The 17,534-nt window shown below is 47.9% G+C and overlaps 1 protein-coding gene across 2 annotated transcripts; it reads left to right on the top strand.

The window, feature by feature from the left end:
- Window positions 1-508: 508 nt before the first annotated feature.
- LOC133896625 (probable tyrosine-protein phosphatase DSP4) lies at window positions 509-8,768 on the top strand. 2 transcript variants are annotated; one of them, XR_009905804.1, is made up of 6 exons: window positions 509-1,065; window positions 1,154-1,247; window positions 7,896-7,953; window positions 8,028-8,071; window positions 8,166-8,429; window positions 8,516-8,768. XR_009905804.1 is itself a non-coding variant. In XM_062337223.1 (5 exons), the coding sequence occupies exons 1-5, from the start codon at window positions 779-781 to the stop codon at window positions 8,340-8,342; spliced, it is 660 nt and encodes a 219-aa protein (XP_062193207.1). In that variant the 5' UTR covers window positions 510-778; the 3' UTR covers window positions 8,343-8,509. The 2 variants fall into 2 exon arrangements, 1 of the variants encoding a protein (XP_062193207.1); XM_062337223.1 differs by lacking the exon at window positions 8,516-8,768 and having other exon boundaries at window positions 510-1,065; window positions 8,166-8,509.
- Window positions 8,769-17,534: the final 8,766 nt, after the last annotated feature.

The following is a 17,534-nucleotide window of genomic DNA, read 5'->3' as shown; positions in this document are numbered from 1 at the left end:
CTTTTCCGTATTTTACTTTGAGTATCTTTGTTATTGCGAGTCCTTCTTTAAAATTCTCTCTCTTGGTTATTTTGCTTATTTAGTTGCCTTGTCCTAGTTTAAATCACGTAATCGCATTCTCTTTTATCTAGGCTAAGGTTTTATTTGTTTAAACAGTAGAAGTTTTAATTAGTGCCCAATTCACGCCCCTCTTGGGCCATTCGATCCTTTCAGATCATCAATATACGATAGCAACACCCCCAAATGACGTAGGGTATTACTCCAATCGGAGACCTGAACCTGTATACATCGATCGTCTCATCTCGTGATTAATCCCTACACTTGAAAATACCCAATCAATTTACAAACACATTATAAAAACTAATCTTCGACAAATCTCTACCCAAAACTCTAACTTCACGGGAGAAAAAGCGTGACCAGAAAAGAAAGGTACATAGATCTTGAAGCACATCGATACGAAATTTGACAGATCTTCTCCTCTATTTCTATAGACAGATAACTAGCATTTTTCATATCGGAAAGCAGGAAAGAATAGAGAGAGTACCAAACAGCGACAGGTCCCGGAAGATGCACCGAATATGCAACCGTTCGTAGTCCGGTCGCCTCTTCTTCCCCACGGTCTGCTTCTCCATACACTTTCCGGCCACCCATCCGCCCACAGCAACCCATCTAGATCTTCTCCTCCCTCTGTCCCACTCCGCAATCAACCCAGAAAGGCGCGCGCAATCCGGTGTATATTCTCGCATCCCTATCCATCCATCCGAACCTCCGTCGAGGTATGAGACAGGAGGCCGCCAGCCTAGTGGTCACCCAGGAGGACGCCTGCCACCGCCGCCTGGACTCGCCGGCGTCGTCAGAGGAGGACGAGGACGGAGAGGGGAACGCCATGCCGCCGTCGGCGTGCGCGATCTTGCTGCGCCGGGAGGGCGTCGCGGCGGCGGGGGAGGAGCTGCTGCTGGTGCCGCCGCTCAACTTCGCCATGGTGGACCACGGCGTGTACCGCTCCGGCTTCCCGGACGTCTCTAACCTGCCGTTCCTCGAGTCCCTCCGACTCCGCTCCGTCCTGTGAGTCTCGCACAATCCACCGTCACCTTCCTACCGGAATCATTCGAGATGGTTTCCTTAATCGTTTGTTGCGTGCGCTGCGCCCCAGGTGCCTGTGCCCAGAGGCCTACCCGGAGGCCAACCTGGAGTTCCTTCGCGCCCATAGGATCAGGCTCTTCCAGTTCGGAATCGCCGGCTCCAAGGTGAAGAAATTTAACTCCTAGTACTAAATTAGTTCTCGCTTGGATTAAATTGTTCGTTCGTTGTGAGATACTTGCTCGAATTCCTTGGAAATTAGTTCAATTTTTACTGTTTCGTTCTCCTTGGGCGCCTTGTGATGACGGCAGACTGTGGTTGTGCGGCAAAAAGAAACTGGAAGGCCGAATTCCACATCAGTTAATTAACTAGTTGATTGATTAATTAAGTGATTAATTGTGCTCATTCTTTCTTTAATAATTTTTTGGCGATGATTCTTTAATAATTTTCTTGGTTCAGCCCGGATTCATTGTGATTAGCAGTTGTCAACGCAGAAACGATTCGTCACTCACTGCTCGATGCTGGCAGTTTTTGATATTCGCCAAATCTTCTCCCTTGTACTTTTGTACCGACACATACTGCGTGCTGTGTGAAATTTAATAACAGAGACAGGCAGATGTCTTGTCCAAGTTGAGCTTCTCTCTCGACACTTTTGCCTGAAAGCATCTATCCACTAAATTTCATGTCGAATAAATCTAACATATTTGTTTTAGTAATTGGGATTTGCTAGACCACACTTTTCACTTGCTGCTTTGGGATAAATGAATTCGTTCCCTTGTAAAGATAGCAAAAGCACAATCAGTTAAAGTCTTAAAGATAACACATGCAAGATACTACAGCATAATTATTCCCTTTGAGATTTAATCAAAACATTTTAATTCTGCCTAAAGATTTTTGGATAGATTTGTTCAAGCGGTTTCAACAGTGCTGCATACTAAATGGGGTACCAGTAGAATTCACACTGCCAGGTACTATAAATATTCATAAAAAAAAATCCATTTTACTCCCTCATTGTATTGCGATAGTCGTCAATGTCGATTTTACTACCTGTCTATGTCTAAAAAATAGGAAAACATATCCCATCCCACATATTTTACTCCTTTCAGGTTCTGAGTTTTCTGTTCTAATATTAGGAAAAAAGAGGATTCGAGAACCATAAGTGTTTGGAAAGTATGTGGATAGGGTGCACTCTGTGATTGTTGATTTTTCGCTATTTTCTACTTTTGTGGATTCACCAAAAGCCATTTCAAAGTATTGTCTTGAAAATGTAAGATGCTTGAGCTGGAGTGGATTTCTGTGTTTATCACATTAAAACCCCAATATGGTTATTGGAAATCAGAACGGAAAACAAATCGTTATTTTAGGAACTTATTTTTTTTCATAATCTCAAATCTATCTGTTGTGCTTTTTGTCCTTGTATTTTATTTTTTGTATGGTTCAAGTTGAGGCTTGGAGTTTTCTAGGATGGTAGAACATCATCACGTCATATCACCTATTATGGAGATATTTTGAATGATTTTGTATGGTCTAAGCAAGTGAGCAGGCGATCTCTGTATTTTTTTTGTCTGTCAGTGTAGTGGGATTTTTTTTTAATGTATTTGGGAAATTTTCCGGTTGAAGCTGTGAGGCTCGCACTCCGTATCACTTGAAAGTACAGAAGTATCCAGGTATGTGTTTTTGCTATTTTGTATAGTGAACTGAAGGCAAAGGAAAATACCACTCCATATCATGTATGCTATCACTCTGTATCACGCTGTAGACACCAACATAACTAGATGCTTTTATCAGGCTTAGATTGTTTATGTGTTACAGCAGGAAAAAAAGTTTTGCATGATTGAGCACAGGAGAAATATGGGATCTGACTTGTATTTAGCAATTTGCTTTATATGGATGAAGTAGAAACTTTATTTCTTGCTGATAACTGGGTCAGAAAAATGAACTGAAATCTTTCTGAAACTGAAATGAGATGATTTGATATAATTACAAACAGGCAAGCAGCTCTCTTAGCTGGCAGCTAGCATTACCTGCCTGGTGTTAATAGCAAGCTTTGATTATTTCAGCTTAAGCCCGGAAGATTTGTGTGAGTCTTTGTAGTACATATCAAGCAAGGGCCTGTGGTGGTAACTGCTGTTAGTATTGTTTGGAACAAGGTTCAGTCGTTAAACTTACTAGGTATATCAAGAATGAAAGACATGGGGGCAGAGTTCAGCTTTTGAAGTTTGTTCTTCTGATTACAGTCTAATCATTGTCTAGTAGAATAGCAAGTATAATATGACACCCTTGATGTTATGGCTAGTGGATTGTGGAGGGTAGCGGAGGTTGTAGGTATGGTTGACTTGAGGGCACGACCAATTTTGCTGCAGCCTTCCTGTTGTGGTACTGTTGGAGGAAGAAGCATGCCGATAGGGAGAGAGGGTTCGGCTGGGAGAGAGAGGAGAGAATAGGAGGGATAATTGGACTCTTAATTGATTGCTTGATTATGAAGATCACCTCTCCTTATATAGGGAGGATTTTACAATCAAAAACCGACTTCAAATCTTACTTTCCTAACTTAACTCCTGCTGAATTGGAAACTAACACATTCTGATCTCTAACCAAATCAAATATATTACCTACCAAACTTATCCTTTAATTAAAAGGGAAACTTATCTCCTAGGCCGGATTGGCTTCTATTGCTGCCGCCCCCTTCCTTCTATTGCGGCGGCTGTAGTAATTGCCGCACATAACATCTCTTCCCTCCTTGACAAACAGCTCGTCCTCGAGCTGAAAATCAGGATACCGAGCTTAAAAGGATTGCAGATCCTCCCATGAAGCAGCTGAAGCCGGCTGACCCTGCAATTGAACTAAAACTTGACGAACACCACGAGCCATTAGGACCTTAATTGCGTGGGCTGGAACAGGAACAATGGCGCCATGATGTGTGGGCGGCAAGGGGAAGGAGCTGTCGGAGTGTCGCCCACATATTTCTTAGTAGGCCAATGTGGAATACGTTGTGGAGGTGCGATCCTGTAGGCAATTCTAGCTTGTAGGCCATTGGATCGACAACTTCGATAACCATGTACGGCCCATAGAAGCGAGACCGTAACTTGCCTTTAACATTGTTCAGAGCCGGCGTAGGAAAACGATGATGCAAGCGGAGCCATACCCAGTCGCCAATTGAGTAAGATATGCCCCAGTGAGCCTGATCATAGTGACTCTTGGCCAACTGTTGCGCCTGTTCCAGTCGATGGCAGATATCATCTACAAACTCATCTCTTTCGGCCATTGCCTGCGCCACTGCAGCCACTGGAAGTTCACCCACATCTAGGACCAAATAGAAGGGGGTTCTCGATCGTATACCACCTTGAATGACGTCTCACGTAACGCAAAATGATAGGTGTTGTAGATGTGCTCGGCCCATGGCAGCCAACGAACCCACTGACGGCTCCTGTCAAACAACGAAGGTACATGGTGATTACCTTGTTGAGTGCTTCATATTGCCCGTCGGACTGCGGTTGAAACGCCGAACTCATGTGCAACTCGGAGCCTGAAGCACGAAACAACTCCTGCCAGAAAGTTGAGGTGAAGACGGGATCACGATCAGGGACGATGGAAGCAAGAATCACATGAAGGTGCACAATCTCAGCGAAGAAGACACAGGGCCACCGTTTCCGCCGAGAATGGATGAGCAAGCGGGATGAAGTGGTTGTACTTTGAGAACTGATCTACCACCGTGAGGATGACCGATTTACCAACAACCTTAGATAGTCCCTCAATGAAGTACATGGCGACATCGGTCCAGACGGCGGAGGGCATAGGCAATGGCAGGAGAAGGCCGACCGAGTGGAGGTGCTCCGTCTTGTTGCGCTGGTAGGTGACGCACCCTCGGACGAACTCCTGTACCACCGCGCGGGCGATGGGTGTGTGGAACTCATGGCGTAGGTGGCAAAGTGTCTTCTAGACTCCTTGCGTAGCTGTCCTCATGGGTGGCTGCGAGAACCGCAAGTAGCAGGGGGGAGGCTAGTGGGATGTAGAGGCATCTGTTGAAGGTGATGACACCGTCGGTGACCCCCCACGGTTCTGACAACGTCCTGGTGATGATCTGCTCGCGAAGAGCTACCAATGCCGGGTCTGTGGATGCGGTTGTCTTCAATTGGGCGAGAAGATCGAAGCTTGACGCCAAGATGGTCAGAGCCGACTTGAACTTTGTGTCACGTCGTGACAGAACATCGGCCACAGTGTTGAGGCGGCCTGGCTTGTACTCCACCTTGAAATCAAAGTCCAATAACTTGCTTACTCAATGATGTTGGGGGATCAAGGCGAGGCGTTGGTCCAGGAGGAACTTCAGGTTGTAATGATCCGTCTTGATGATGAATGGCTGCCCCATAGATAGGGCCTCCAGTGGCGGACAGCTTGGATGAGGCCGATCAACTCATGCTCGTAGGCCGCAAGGTGCTTATAGTGTGGGCTGCTGGCGCGGCTGAAGAAGGTGATGGGTCTGTCATCCTGATGTAGAACCACGCCGAATCCTAAGCTCGATGCATCGCACTCCACCACAAACAGACGTGCGAAGTCAGGTAGTGCAAGTATCGGCCCGGTCGTGAGAGCTTGCTTGAGAGCCTGGAAAGCCATCTTCGCCTGCTCGTTCCAGGGGAAGCCCTCCTTGAGGAGTTGGGTCAGGGGAGCCGCTAGTGCTCCAAAATCCTTGATGAAGCGCCTGTTGTAGCCGGCCAGTCCGAGGAAGCTGCACAACATGCGAGGTGAGCGTGGTGACGGCCTAGATCATGTCGGAGTCCATGGCGACACCGGCAGTTGAAACCACATGGACTAAATAAGCCACCAATTCCTCGCCGAAGGAGCACATGGAGCGCTTGACGAAGAGTCAGTGTTCGGGCAAGAGAGACATCACAGCCTGCAGATGTTGCAGATGAGCCGACTAGGACGGGCTGTAGATTAAGATGTTGAAGAAGACCAGGACAAAGTGGTGGAGCTAGGGACATAGCACCTCGTTCATGAGCGCTTGGAATGTTGCCGGAGCATTTGTGAGGTCGAACTAACTTGCGTGTGTCCGGAAGGCTATCTTTGCCACGTCTCTGGGGTGCATGCGCACTTGGTGATAGCCAGAGTGGAGATCAAGCTTGGTGAAGTAGCGGGCATCGCGAAGCTCGTCCAATAACTCGTCAACCACTGGATGGGGAACTTGTCCTTCACTGTGCGGTCATTGAGGGTGCGATAGTCCCCACACATGCGCCATGTCCCATCCGCCTTCTTAACGAGGAGCACTGGTGCGGAGAAGGCCGATGTGTTGTGCCGGATGTGGCCCTGCTCGTCCAGGGTGAGGCACTGGCGCTCCAGCTCATCCTTGAGCTCATCCTTGTGCGACCAGGTAGCGATGCGGGCGAATTTCGACTGGCTCAGTCCCGAGCACCAGATGGATGTGATGGTCCTGGGCATGTTGAGGGGGCAGTCCGCTTGGCTCGGCGAAGACGTCGCCAAACTCGGCAAGCAGCTCTTCCAGGAGGTCACGGCCAAGCCTGCGCTAGCCGAACCTGCTCCTTTGGTCCATGTCGCATGGCGCCCTAATACTTGAAAGACATGGTGAGAAAATCGATATCCCGGAGAATAGGCCCCAAGGTCGCGAGCCACTGCGTGTTGAGGACAACAACATGGCCTCCCAACAAAAGGACGAAGAGGTCAGCTTGGAAGTCTTCAGTGGCGATGGAGACAGCAGCTCAGCGGAGAACACTGGAGTAGGGCACTCATTTGTCGTTGGCCACCATGACATGCATGTTCTCACGCCCTTGGAGCAGAAGCCTAGTGCGTGCTGCTGTGGACTCCGACACAAAATTGTGGGTGGAGCCGGAGTCCAACTGAGTGTTCAGCACCACGCCACCAATGTTGCACTGCATCTGCATGGTACTAGCCTTTTGGACGCCGGCGATCGTGTGCAACAAGATATGTGGCATGTCATCATTGATCGCGTTGTCATCATTGCCGTCATTGTCGCCTAACTCGAGGATGAAGAGCCACTGACATGACTTGTTATGGCCGCGCACATACTGCTCGTTGCAGTTGAAGCGGAGGCCGCGACGACGGTAGTCGTCCATCTCCACTTGTGAATGTCGCGCAGCGAGGACTCCAAAGTGTTAAAACTTCTATAGGATGACGTCCAGGGTGGCCTGAATGTTTGGGGCGGCTTCGTCGGTGGAGTTAGGCATGGTGGGGGCCTCAAGAAGGTATGATCTTGATACCAAGTTATTATGGCTAGTGGATTGTGGAGGGTAGCAGAGGTTGTAGGTATGCTCGACGGGAGGGTGCGACCAATCGTGCCGCTGCCTCCTCGTTGTGGTACTGTTGGAGGAAGAAGCATGCCAATAGGGAGGGAGGGTTTGGCTGGGAGGGTGAGGAGAGAATAGGAGGGAGAATTGGACTCTTAATTGATTGCTTTATTATGAAGATCACCTCTCCTTATATAGGGAGGATTTTACAATCATAAACCGACTGCAAATCTTACTTTTCTGAACTCCTGCTGAATTGGAAACTAACCCAATCTGATCTCTAACCAAATCAAATCTATTACCTACCAAACTTATCCTTTAATTAAAAGGGAAACTTATCTCATAGGCCAGATTGGCTCCTGCTGCTGCGCACCCCCCCCCCTCTATTGCGGCACATAACACTTGACCTTCTAGTTATCTGTTTTATTGAAAAAAATGTTGATCATTCTATTTTATCAGTTTAGTTCATTTTGCCTTGTTTTTCATAGATTGAAATTTTTCTCATGTCCAGTAACTTGGTTTTGAACTTTTGATACTGAAAATAGATGTTGCTTGCAGGAACCTTTTGTGAACATACCAGAAGATACAATCCGTGAGGCCTTAAACGTTGTTCTAGGTACTGAAATGTCTTACAAACTCATTCATCATATCATTATTCCCCTCCTGACTGCATGTGAAATTCTCTTATAGATGTAAGAAACCATCCGGTGCTTATTCACTGCAAGCGCGGAAAGGTAAACAGCTCGATTACTTTCTGATTTGCTTTCTTGCTGTCCTCGAAGTTGTGATAAAACCTGAGCTTCACATTCAAAACATCAAAATTTGCAGCATCGAACTGGCTGTGTGGTCGGATGCTTGAGGAAATTGCAACGCTGGTGTCTGACTTCAATATTCGATGAATACCAGCGTTTTGCTGCTGCCAAAACAAGAGTTTCTGATCTTAGGTTTATGGAGCTATTTGATATATCTAGCATAAATCATCTACCAGCATCTTTCACGTGCTGAGAAAGCCAACATCAGAGGGTGCTCGTGTTCCATCCAAGATTGGCATTTCTTTCTCCTGCTATTGCAACATCGCTAGCATGATAAGAAGTTTGTATTCTAGTTTCATTATGACGTCATATCTTTTCCCAATGATATCTGAGAATGCTACCTTATTCTTGTTTTTCTGAGCATAGGTGTGTTGGAGAGGCAGGTCGTAGGAAGAGGCCCTTGCGTTAGCTCGAGATACCGAGTACAGAAAATAAACGGTTTGTATCATGAGTTCACCGTGAAATTTGCACGGTCTGTTTGTTACAGAACTGCACCAAGCTCACCATGAATAGTTGAATATCAACAATGGGACGGGGCCGCAACATTTCTCCTACCTGATTTGTATACACACAAAATCTCAGGTCCACGGTGCTTGTATATATATACACATTTTCTTCCTTCTACAGAGGCATGCAGCAGATTGCGGTACATGGCATCTTGCTCTTCCTTGTTCATCTCCGGCAGCGAGTCGGTGTAGGCCAAGTGGAGCAGAGCCCTGAACACGCGCGGCTCCATGCCATCGATGCGCACCACACCAGCGCCTGCGGCGGTGTCGCTCTGATCCCTTGTCGCTGTGCCCAGGAGCTCCACGCTGAAGACCGGCGACCGGGGCGAAAGTCTCACCCCCGACCTCGAATTGGGGGAACGGTCACCAACGCTGCCATGGGCGCCGACTCCACGCAGAACCCGTCGATGACGACGATGTCGCACCTGATCGTGAAATGGTGGCTCTTGTGAAGCCGGAGCAGCTTGGCCTGGGCGTCCCTCTTGCTGACCGACGTACGCCCCCCCAGTCGCCCTTGCTGGCGAAGCTTTATAGATCTTACGGTTTGGATCGCACCATCTTCTTCCACTTGAGGAAAAACAGGGCGCGTTCCACCAGGAAGATGAACTGTAACCACGCCTTCAGCAGCTTGGGGACGTTGTCGTCGAGGATGAGGTCGATGTACACGTACCCCGCATTCCCCCTCAGGACGCCATGGGGTAATACGTGATACGCCAGCGATGGCTGCCCACGGTGAAAGGGCCGGACAAGAGGAGCTCTCTAGCTGGTACTCCCGCGTCAAGTGAGCGGCCGTCGATCTTGAAGTTGTGGTACCCGCACGCTCTATCGGCGACGATGGCGGAGGCGGATCTTGACAGCTTGCAGCGGACGGAGGCGGTGCACATGGAACTAATCACTGCGTTGATCTCTCCTTCTCGTTGGGCCTAGCTTGATCACTGCGTTCAAGCTGCAGCTGCTCGTTATTAGAATATAATAACTTGTTGGTGTCAGTATCTTATCTTTTCTTTTATGTTTTGAGTCAAACATATGTTGCCTTACTTACGTTAGGGACGTGCCAGTAGGTATAGGACCGAGACGTGGGACATGACTTGCGTCATGTCATGGTGACTTTCGTGCCTCACGTTAGCTGCGACATGCGATGCAGCACAAGTTGCGGAGCATGTGTCGCATGTAAGGGTAGGTCTGTAAAAGTCTATAAATAAGAAGAGGAAGAAAAACTGAAAAGTGCGCGGCAGTTTGTGCGGCACAAAAATCTTTCTCTCTCGTATTTGAGTGCTTCATGTGTTCCTCCGACCAGTCCATCAGAGTGGTCGTGCGAGTAGTCGCGCGTCCTCGTGAGTAGTTGTTAGTTCAGCTTGAGTGGTCGAGGACCACTCGTAGAGTGTTCTTTCTGTGGTCGTGAGGAGTGGTCGAGCATCTCCTTCCGTGTGGTCATGAGCGCACACAAAAGATTCAAGAGGCCAATAATTGATATCAGAGCCTAGGTCCATAGTTTTCTTTGCTCCTGTGATATGTTGCAATCACAGGCTCCAGAAGGCTCGAGGCTTTCCCGAACTCCGCCGCGACAGGCATGTCACGGGGCCCTCTCTCCCACTCCGTACCGAGGACGGAACCATGACGACGGTGGCTGTATGCTCGTGGTGTAGCGGCCGGTGCGAGAGGTTGTAGACTCGGTGGCGTATCTAACTCTCACCCAAATGAACTACGGCAATTGGTCACTGATGATGAAGGTGATGCTCCAAGCTCGCGGGCTTTGGGAGGTCATCGACATTGGCGGCGCCGAGGAACAAAAAGACCAGATGGCGTTAGAGGCCATTCTCCGGGCGATTTCACCGGAGATGATTTCTGCACTGGCAACCAAGCCCAACGCTAAGGAGGCTTGGGATAGCCTCAAGGCCATGCGCATCGGCACCGATCTCGTGCGAAAAGCAAAAAACCAGTAGCTCCGCAAGGAGTATGAGGCGATCCAGTTCCGTCACGGCGAGGCGGTGGAGGATTTCGCGCTGCGCCTGAGCAGTCTGGTGAACCAGCTGGTAACCGTCAGCGAGGTCATCGCCGACATGGCTGTTATTGAGAAGTACCTACGCGTGGTGCCTCGTAGGTTTGCACAGATCGCCCTGTCTATTGAGACTTTGCTTGACCTATCCACACTATCCATCGAGGATGTGACTGGTCTGTTGAAAGCAGTCGAGGACTGCTGCATGACAAATGCGAGCGGGCAACTCCTGTTCACCGAGGTGGAGTGGATAGCGCGGCAAAAGGATCGACAGTATGGAGAGGGCTCCTCCTACTCTAGCAAAGGTAGTGGCCGCGGATGCTACGGCAACAAGCCGAGCTGGAATAAGGGTAACTCCAACGGACGCGATGGAAAGCAAGAGTCTGGGCACGATGTCAGAAATGACAAGTGCCGAAACTACGACAAACTTGGCCATTGGGCCAAGGACTACTAGCAACCGAAGCGCAACGAGCAAGCACACCTCGCGCAGGGTGATATCACACCTGGTTTTAATGGCCAAAACCAGATGCGGCTTATGTGTGCCCAGGATATTCAACACACATAAGGACGTCACAGGTGAAGTAACAAAAGTAATATTTTTATAGAATAAACGTTAAACTCTTACAACAATTTACATATATTGTCTTCTATGAAGATATCTGCAGCGGAACAGAAGCACCGGTACCCAACAACACTGTAGGCAACCCACTGGGAGACACGTGCCTAGAACGTCACAACCCCGTCTTGATAGTCTTCAACATCTTCACTCACTAAGCAGCAACACACATGTCGTATGGCATAGAAAAAATAGCAAGTGTGAGCACATGATGCGCTCAGCAAGTGTGGGAAAGATAATGATATGCAGACTTATATCAAGAATAGGCTAACACATGGTATATTTGCGTAAAATGCGAGTAATGAAAACATATTTGGACTAAAAAAGCATTAAACAATTATTAAATAAATGTAATCCATACAGTCCAACACCCAGCATATAAGGCTCCCCACTCTGCATACCATAACCGTCTAGTACTCCCTGTACTATAACCAAAACCATGACCAAACCCATAACCACAACCATAACCAACTAATCATGTGAGGATCCAAGTCTCCCATAACCGCGGGCATGGCTGTTATAACAGTTTTACACTCTGAAGAGCTTGTCCAACTTTACCCACAAGTTGTGATTTTCATGTTGCTGTGTTCATGACACACTTAACACACGCCAGTGGTGTGCCGCCAGGAGATCACTACGAAGCATTGTCCATTGATTAGGTCCTGATACTCCAATGAATACCAGCCAGGTGTCTAACCAATATATTAAGCCTTACCCATATCAGTCTTGTGGTTGGTACGGTAATTCTTGGTTGTTGCTCCACAAACCAATTCTTATATGTGATACTTGGGCAAAGACTTTCTGACTATCCAACAGGGAAATAACCAATAGAACCTAACATCTCTGCTAGGAATGTATCCACAAGCCCATCATAAGAACCGACATCCCCTAACCCATTCTTTGCCCAAGTCCTAGGGTTTCATGTTGATAAAACAAGCTTATCATCACCATTGTGTATGTCCACTAAACATGTATATGACACTTCCCAACATCCCAAAAGCATGGCTAAGCAATTCTACCCAAGAAACTCATATCAACTACCACTTAGGCTTCAAGGAATGTAAATAAAGAACTAGGTAAATCCTAACATAGGTGACTACCCATCATATTAATAGACATTGCATGTAATTTTGTAAAATAAAATATTTAAAACATAGGTTCAAGATGATCAAGGACACTTGCCTTTTACCCAATGCTGCTCAGTGTTGTCGAAATCTTGGTCTTAAAGTCCCTCGAACTGCTCCGGAATGTTATCGACTAATCGCGAGAACTACCGATAAATAACACAAAGGAAAACACTAAGAACAAAATACCAAACATCATTAAAACACTTTAAAAATACTATGGTTGGATAGGGATGATTTTAGAAACATTTAGATGTAAGAATCGCCTAAATCAGAGTTAAGATGAAAAGAGAACAACTTTCGAGAGATGGATTAGACTGAAAAGAAGATATTGATTTTCCGGAACTATCTTCCTATGGGAAAGGTTTTATTGCACAATCACTGCATCAGGCTTGACAACATTATTGCGCAAGATTCAAGAGGTGTAGGACAGACTAGACTTTGCTGATTAGGCTAAGGAGAATGATGTGGTGTTGACTTAGCATGCTATGCAAGTACCATCTTGGATTAAAGAAGGGATACGCTGAGATCTAGTCTCAACCACCTATGATGGATAAAAAGGCTGAAGGCTGCTCTTCTAGGTTAAGGATACTACTGGTGACTCTATGTAGTGGTGGTGGTTCGGGTTTCGTCGAAGATAGCGATCGGGCACGTGGCTACTGACATCGATGTTGGGCTTCAGTGATGTTTCAGTGAAACGAGGGAAGCATGGCGTAGAACACGAAAAGACTAACTCAGTGGTATGATTGGTTTTGGAAGGAGTCATCTGAGGTAGCGGCAAAATAGCGATGACTACTGCTAGGTTTGGTGGTGACCGCGAACAAATGCAGGAACAAAGATGCTCGCGTTTCCAGAGATTGGCTATGAAATTTGAGAAACCATTTGAACAGAGACGTTCATACATCCCAGGAACACAATGCTACATCATAGTTTTGGGTAGATCATTCACTGAGAGGAAGAACGATTAGCAGAGATGAGACGGATGATGGCTGCGACGTGCTGTGGTGGGCAATGGCGTCCTGGTCGTGTCGCTGCACAAACGGGGATGATCTCCTAGGGTCACATAGAAGACTCGATGGGACACGCTGTGACGTGGTTGGTGCATCCATATGGCTTTCAGATTGACGGGGAACGTGAATGCAAATCCGGTGCGCATGCAGAACTCGTCCAGAAACCGGACAATGGGTATGTCAACCATGATTATGGTGGTTTGGCTGCTCTACTGGCCGACCTGGTTTGTGAGGGCATGGAGAACATCATGGAACATGTACCGCTGAAAGGGCTTGGCGAAGGTGCACTAGTTGGCCAGGAATGTCGATGCCAATCGGCTACAGCGCGGCTGTTCACGACGGCGACGACCGTGGCGATGTAGATTGGGCTTTGGCCAGGGCTAGGGCTTGGCTAGGGACTTAGTATAATGCTAAAACAGTAGTAAGGGAGGAGAAGAAGGGGTCCTAACCTTGCTTTGATGGTCGAGGAAGGAGGATTCGCGGAGAAGACGACTTAGAGCATCACAGGCAGCGGCGGCGGTGGCTCTGGCGAACGACGGCGCACGGATAAGGAAGTAGCGACTTCTAGGGTTTGGTGGTGTGGAATAGGGGTAGGAGAGGGCGTGCAACTCATATTTATAGGGCTAGGGGTGTCTGATTGAGGTGGAGTCCAAACCGAACACGAATTCGAGTCGGTTACGGTTTCCTTTTTCACAGCTCTCTATTCCGAGGATGATATCTCCATTTTCCGGACTCCAAATTGGATGTTTCTTAATTCTAAATTGTAGTACTCGAAAATACCTACAACTTTCGTAGTCATTGGAACTTCTGAAAACACTATCTTGATTTCCAAAAATGCACAACAAGATAAACTATTTGAACTCGAACTTATCTGCGCAGCACTGATTTTGGGGGCCATAACTCCTAGCTCCATTATCCAAAAGAGGACTTTCATAGGTTCAAATCGAATCTCTCGATGAGGTTTACAACTTTGGTATTTTTAAGATTTGCATTTGAGGCCATTTTGAACTCCAAAATTTCATGAGAAGATGAGGCTGTCTAGGACTCCGTGAAAATTTGCAGATTTCGTGGATCCTTTATTGGGCCATCTAGAAGACGTTGCTAAGGGTTTGGACTTAAGCAAGATTGAGATCAAAGATACTTTAGGTATACCTAGAGTTTAGAAAAGAAACTTCTACAGAGAAATTTAAATAGGTTTTGAATTTGAATTGAACTTAGAGTGAGTTTGAGAGAAAACAAAAGATAAGGTTGAACAATAATAGGAGTAGATAAGAAATTTGAATTTGGATTTGGGTAGAATTTGAGAAAGAGGAGAGATTGACTTTAAACAAGGATTTGGATAAAATTTGAATTGACCTGTAGAAGGATCAGGTATGATCAAGGATTGAATAGATGATGAATTCAAAGACTTTGAATTCCAACCATTAAGATCCTTAACTTATTCACTATTGAGTTTTGTAAAAACCTTTTCAAAATCTTTTTCATTCAAAACATAAAAGAGAAAGAAAAGGAAAAAGAACTCTAATGCATTTACGTGGTCCTAACAAAACTCAGCATGCAATGCACACAAAATAATAACCTATATTGATTGATTGATTAAGAAAATAGGTTTTAAACCTATACTGCTGTTGAAGCTATTCAATAATTTTGGAAAATTTTAGAAATTTGAGAAATCTGAAAATCAGGGTGTTACAGGTGATGACGACGAGTCGATCCTACTGATGGCACAGGCATGCGCCCTCACCGACTCGACGGAACTGAGGTACCCCAGGTGCATTGAGCTCGATGAGACATGCGCGCAGGTGAACCTTGGCTGCGAAGGAAAGAGCCGGTGCGATGTGTGGTACCTGGACACTGGAGCCAGCAATCACACGACCAGCGACGGTGACACGTTCGCGGAGGTTGACACCGGCATTATCAGATCGGTCAAGTTCAGGGATGGCTCCATCGTTGACATCCGAGGCCGCGGCACGGTGTTGTTCAAGTGCAACAACGGCGAGCACCATGTCATCACGGATGTCTACTTCATCCCTAAGCTGAAGATCAACATCATCAGCATTGGTCAGCACGATGAGCGAGGCTGCCAAGTGCTGATCGACGGGGGAGTGTTGCGGATCCGTGGTCAGAAGCGCAATCTTCTCGCCAAGGTAACGCGCTCCAAGAACCGGCTATGCATGATGAGACTAAACATCACGCAACTGGTGTGCCTGGCCACATAGCACGATGATGAGGCATGGCTCTGGCATGCCCGTTTCGGTCATCTGCACTTTGATGCGTTGAAGAAGCTGGCGCGCCACGAGATGGTGCGTAGTTTGCCAACGATCAACCATGTTGGAGAAGTCTGCAACAGCTATCTTACTGGCAAGCAATGACGTGCTGCGTTCTCACAGAAATCCAACTACCACGCCAAGGATCATCTAGACCTTGTGCACGGTGATCTGTGTGGGCCCATCACTCCATCGATGAATGGCAGGCGGTGTTACTTCCTATTGCTGGTGCACGACAACAGCCGCTACATGTGGTTGCGTCTGCTAACCAGCAAGGACAAGACAGCCACGGTGATCAAAGAGTTCCAGTCGCACGTTGAGACGGAGACCGGGCGGCGACTATGACTACTACAAACTGATCAAGGTGGTGAATTCACCTCGGTTGTGTTCAGGCATTACTGTGCCGAGCAGGGAGTCGAGCGCCACCTCACAACGCCCTACTCCTCACAGCAAAATGGTGTTGTGGAACGACGCAACCAGAACATCATTGGGATGGCACACTGTCTGCTCAAGACGAAGCAGATGCCAGCGACGTTTTAGGGAGAGGCAGTGACCATAGCGATTTTCCTCCTCAACCGGTAGCCAACCAAGAGTTTGAGCAGCATGACCCTGTTCGAGGCTTGGCATGAGTGCAGGCCCGATGTCTCATTCTTGCGCATGTCAAGGTGACCAAGCCAAACATGCGGAAGCATGATGATCACAGTGTTCAAATGGTGTTCTTCAGGTACGAGCCGGGGACCAAGGCGTATAGACTGTTCGACCCCTGAGCACGCCGTGTTCACGTCTCCCGTGACGTGATCTTCAAAGAGAAGAGGTTATGGGACTGGTCGACGACAGACGAGTCAATGACCACAGGCCTCAATAGCAACTTCACCATCAATTACAAAGAGGGCCGGAGGTCCGAGGCGGTGAAGGAGGCTCCAGTTGGCGCGGCAACCACGAGTTGACCCGCTACGACCACATGTCCACCAGGTGCGACAACGTGTCCAGGAGTGGCGACCAGTCCGCCTGCCGGGACATCGGAGTGACCAGAGGCGATGACCAGTCCACCTGCTATGACACCGGGGCGACCAGCATCGACTCGCTTCATCACACCACCGACCGATGGCAACCAGTACCTCAACGCCGAGCACAATGATGGGTCGCTCTGTTTTCGCACCGTCGAGGACATCCTAGGAGACACCACGCTACATGGGCAGGCGACTTGAGAATTCAACGAGCACGAGCTACACGTTCTTTGAGGCTGAGCGTAAGCCATGCTGGCATCGCATAATGCTGGAGGAGAAGAAGTCCATCGAGGACAACAAGACGTGGGAGCTCATCGACCCACCGGTCGGACGTTGGTTGATCGGGTTAAAATGGGTGTTCAAAGTCAAGCGCGATGAGAAGGGTGAGCTGGTGAAGCACAAGACGCAACTTGTGGCGAAAGGCTATGTTCAATGTGAGGGAGTCAACTTCGAGGAAGTATTCACGCCCGTCTCATGGATGGAATCGGTGCACGTAGTACTGGCAGTGGCGACGCAAAAGGACTAGTTCGTCCACCACAAGGATGTGAAGTCCACATTTTTGAATGGAGAGCTCATCGAGGAGGTCTACGTGCAGCAGCCATCGGGGTTTGTCATCGAGCATCAAGAACACAAGGTGCTGAGGTTGCGCAAGGCTCTGTACGGGCTGCACCAAGCGCCCCGTGCTTGGAACACCAAGCTGGACACGAGCCTCATCTCGCTGGGTTTCATCAAGTGTGCCAGCGAGCACGCTCTGTACACACGCCATGCCAGACCTGGTCTGCTAGTTGTGGGTGTGTATGTTGATGATTTAATCATCACTAGGCCAAGCCATGTCGACATTGACAAGTTCAAGTGAGAG

Source organism: Phragmites australis, chromosome 17, assembly GCF_958298935.1.
Source record: "Phragmites australis chromosome 17, lpPhrAust1.1, whole genome shotgun sequence".
Classification (NCBI taxonomy): Eukaryota; Viridiplantae; Streptophyta; class Magnoliopsida; order Poales; family Poaceae; genus Phragmites; species Phragmites australis.
This window is presented reverse-complemented; position numbering and strand designations above follow the sequence as displayed.

Bases quoted from the DNA above. Each gene is read 5' to 3' on its own strand.
- LOC133896625 (XM_062337223.1), top strand. From the start codon at position 779: ATGAGACAGGAGGCCGCCAGCCTAGTGGTCACCCAGGAGGACGCCTGC. The intron at 1,066-1,153 runs GTGAGTCTCGCA...GCTGCGCCCCAG, and splicing joins CTCCGACTCCGCTCCGTCCT to GTGCCTGTGCCCAGAGGCCT. The intron at 8,072-8,165 runs GTAAACAGCTCG...CAAAATTTGCAG, and splicing joins TTCACTGCAAGCGCGGAAAG to CATCGAACTGGCTGTGTGGT.